The 3,014-nt window shown below is 57.9% G+C and overlaps 1 protein-coding gene across 1 annotated transcript; it reads left to right on the top strand.

Moving 5' to 3' along the window:
* Nucleotides 1-375: 375 nt before the first annotated feature.
* Nucleotides 376-2,653, top strand: LOC125552603 (putative polyol transporter 1). Its single transcript, XM_048716206.2, has 2 exons — nucleotides 376-701; nucleotides 811-2,653. The coding sequence occupies exons 1-2, from the start codon at nucleotides 578-580 to the stop codon at nucleotides 2,250-2,252; spliced, it is 1,566 nt and encodes a 521-aa protein (XP_048572163.1). The 5' UTR covers nucleotides 376-577; the 3' UTR covers nucleotides 2,253-2,653.
* The last annotated feature ends 361 nt before the right edge of the window (nucleotides 2,654-3,014 follow it).

Raw genomic sequence — 3,014 nt, 5'->3', positions numbered from 1 at the left:
CCCGCCATCGCCGGCCGAAGCCACAGGTAGAGGGGAGGCGAATCCACATACTTACCGGTGAAGTCTAGAGGAAAAAGTTTGCCCTAGCCACCTACGCTAGGGGAGGAAAACGAGATGTCCAGGAACGACATATACTTCTTCCTTGGGTCATTGATTTGTGAATCGAAATCACTTGTTCATGACGACCGAAATACAACGGTCGACATATACTACAGTACACTCTATACATCTGAGAACGACGGCCCATATCAATTTCCCATTAATTCGGAATACGTAAATTTGCCGCTAAAGCGAGCGTGCACTCATTATTGCTTCCGCTCTCGCTGTGTTCAGTGATCACCAGCAGCAGCTCCGTATATAAAAGAGGGCCGAGCAGAAGAAATTTCACACACCACATCTCCGTTGCTAGTTGCGTCCAGCACTGAGGAGTGAGGCTGCCACGCCCATTCGCTAGCTAGCTAGAGACCCACAGTACAAACAATAATAGAGCAACTGAGCACACCAGGACTACACAGTCGGTTAAGCACTGTGAGAGTGAGCTAGGTTCAGGTCACCACACACGCCTCATCTCCAAGCCATGAGCAGCACGGACGCGGACGCCGTGCCGGTGGCCGTGGCGCCGGCGAAGCGCCCTCCCATCAACAAGTACGCCTTCGCCTGCGCCCTCCTCGCCTCCATGAACTCCGTCCTCCTCGGATACGGTACGCCGCAACGTGCATTCTCAGCTATAGATCTTGCTCACCACCGTGCTGCATGAAGGCCGATGCTGTGGATAACACGTACGTTAACTTGTTTGATGTGTGCGAGCAGACATCTCGGTGATGAGCGGCGCGCAGCTGTTCATGAAGGAGGACCTGAAGATCACGGACACGCAGATCGAGATCCTGGCCGGCATCATCAGCATCTACTCGCTGCTGGGGTCGCTCATGGCGGGGCTGACCTCCGACTGGCTGGGCCGGCGCTACACCATGGTGCTGGCGGCCGCCATCTTCTTCACGGGCGCCCTCCTCATGGGCCTCGCCCCCAACTACGCCTTCCTCATGGCTGGCCGCTTCGTCGCCGGCATCGGCGTCGGCTACGCGCTCATGATCGCCCCCGTCTACACCGCCGAGGTGGCCCCCACCTCCTCCCGCGGCTTCCTCACCACCTTCCCGGAGGTCTTCAACAACTTCGGCATCCTCCTCGGCTACGTCTCCAACTTCGCCTTCGCGCGCCTCCCCGTGCACCTCAGCTGGCGCGCCATGTTCCTCGTCGGCGCCGTGCCGCCGGTCTTCCTCGGCTTCGCCGTCCTCGCCATGCCGGAGTCCCCCCGGTGGCTGGTCATGCGGGGCCGGATCGAGGACGCGCGGCGTGTGCTGCTGAGGACCTCCGATTCGCCCGAGGAGGCCGAGGAACGGCTCCTGGACATCAAGAAGGTCGTCGGCATCCCCGCGGACGCCACGGACGCCGATGATGTCGTCGCCATCGTGCGCGCGAACGAGGCCGCGCGCGGGCAGGGGGTGTGGAAGGAGCTGCTGATCAACCCGAGCCGGCCCGTGCGCCGCATGCTCGTCGCCGGCCTCGGGCTCATGTTCATCCAGCAGGCCACGGGCGTGGACTGCGTGGTGATGTACAGCCCGCGGGTGTTCGAGAAGGCCGGGATGAAGAACAGGACTAACTCGCTGGGGGCGTCCATGGCGGTGGGCGCGTGCAAGACCTTCTTCATCCCGATCGCGACGCTCCTCCTCGACCGGGTCGGCAGGAGGCCGCTGCTGCTGGCCAGCGGCGGCGGGATGGCCATCTTCCTCTTCACGCTCGCCACGTCCCTGCTCATGCTCGACCGGCGGCCGGAGTCGGAGGCGAAGGCGCTGGGCGCGGTGAGCATCGTGGCCATGCTGTCGTTCGTGGCGTCGTTCGCGTCGGGACTGGGCCCCGTGGCGTGGGTGTACTGCTCGGAGATCTACCCGCTGCGGCTGCGCGCGCAGGCGGCTGCCATCGGCACGGGCCTGAACCGGCTCATGGGCGGGGCCACCACCATGTCCTTCCTGTCGCTCAGCGAGGCCATCACCATCGCCGGGAGCTTCTACCTGTACGCCTGCGTGGCGGCCGCCGGGTGGGTGTTCATGTACTTCTTCCTGCCGGAGACGATGGGCCAGAGCCTGGAGGACACCGGGAAGCTCTTCGGCAAGGACATGGACGACGGCGACACCGACGACGGCGCCGTCGTGCACCACGAGCGCAAGAGGTCCACCGAGCTGATCACTCAGCAGTAACCCCGAGTAACCTACGCCGTACGTCCGTACACATGTCGTGTGCTTGTGTTGTGTGTGGTGTGGCCTGTGTCCAAAGCTATCTTGGACGTGAATCTCTAGATTCTGGACACGTTGGTCAGATTTACAGACTTTAGGACGTAGGGAAGGACACCCAGCGCTCTACGGGGAGGAAGATCACATGATATTCCGCACGCGTGATGAATCCACGTAGAAAGGTCCGGTTCACCGGCCGTCGCGCTGCTTGCCGTGGCGCGCACTGCGCAGCTTGTGACAGATCTTTTTCACCGAGGTGGCAGTGATACTGTACGAGTGTGTATGGGGTAGCATTTCTGGTATGTACAGGCTTGTGTTATATATATGACCGAGTCATCTCTGATCTTTAGTTGCATATATATTTTTCATCTCTGTGCTTCTTCTAAACTGAATAAACTTTTTAGAAGTCTATTCAGACGTAAGAAAAATTCCTGACAACTTCGGATTAGCTAAACCGGTGTACATTACCATGACGACAAACTAATATTGTCGTAAATTCGGTCTAAATTTTACACTAATAAGTTCAGTTTGTAATAATTTGAGTAGTATAGAAGTCATCCCCCCTATGATTACTCTTTTGGCCCACTAATGAATGGGTGATGAGTTGTTTCATTCGAAATAATTGTCCTTATAGAACTGTTTATATGTGCCTACCAAATCCAGACAAATGTTGAAGTTCAAGTTTGAGCTACCTTGTCGAAACGAAAGCTCTCTTGTCGACCTTTGTAC

The sequence above is a fragment of the Triticum urartu genome, chromosome 4A (genome assembly GCF_056163025.1).
Source record: "Triticum urartu cultivar PI428250 chromosome 4A, HENAU_Tu73, whole genome shotgun sequence".
In the NCBI taxonomy this organism is placed as follows: Eukaryota; Viridiplantae; Streptophyta; class Magnoliopsida; order Poales; family Poaceae; genus Triticum; species Triticum urartu.
This window is presented reverse-complemented; position numbering and strand designations above follow the sequence as displayed.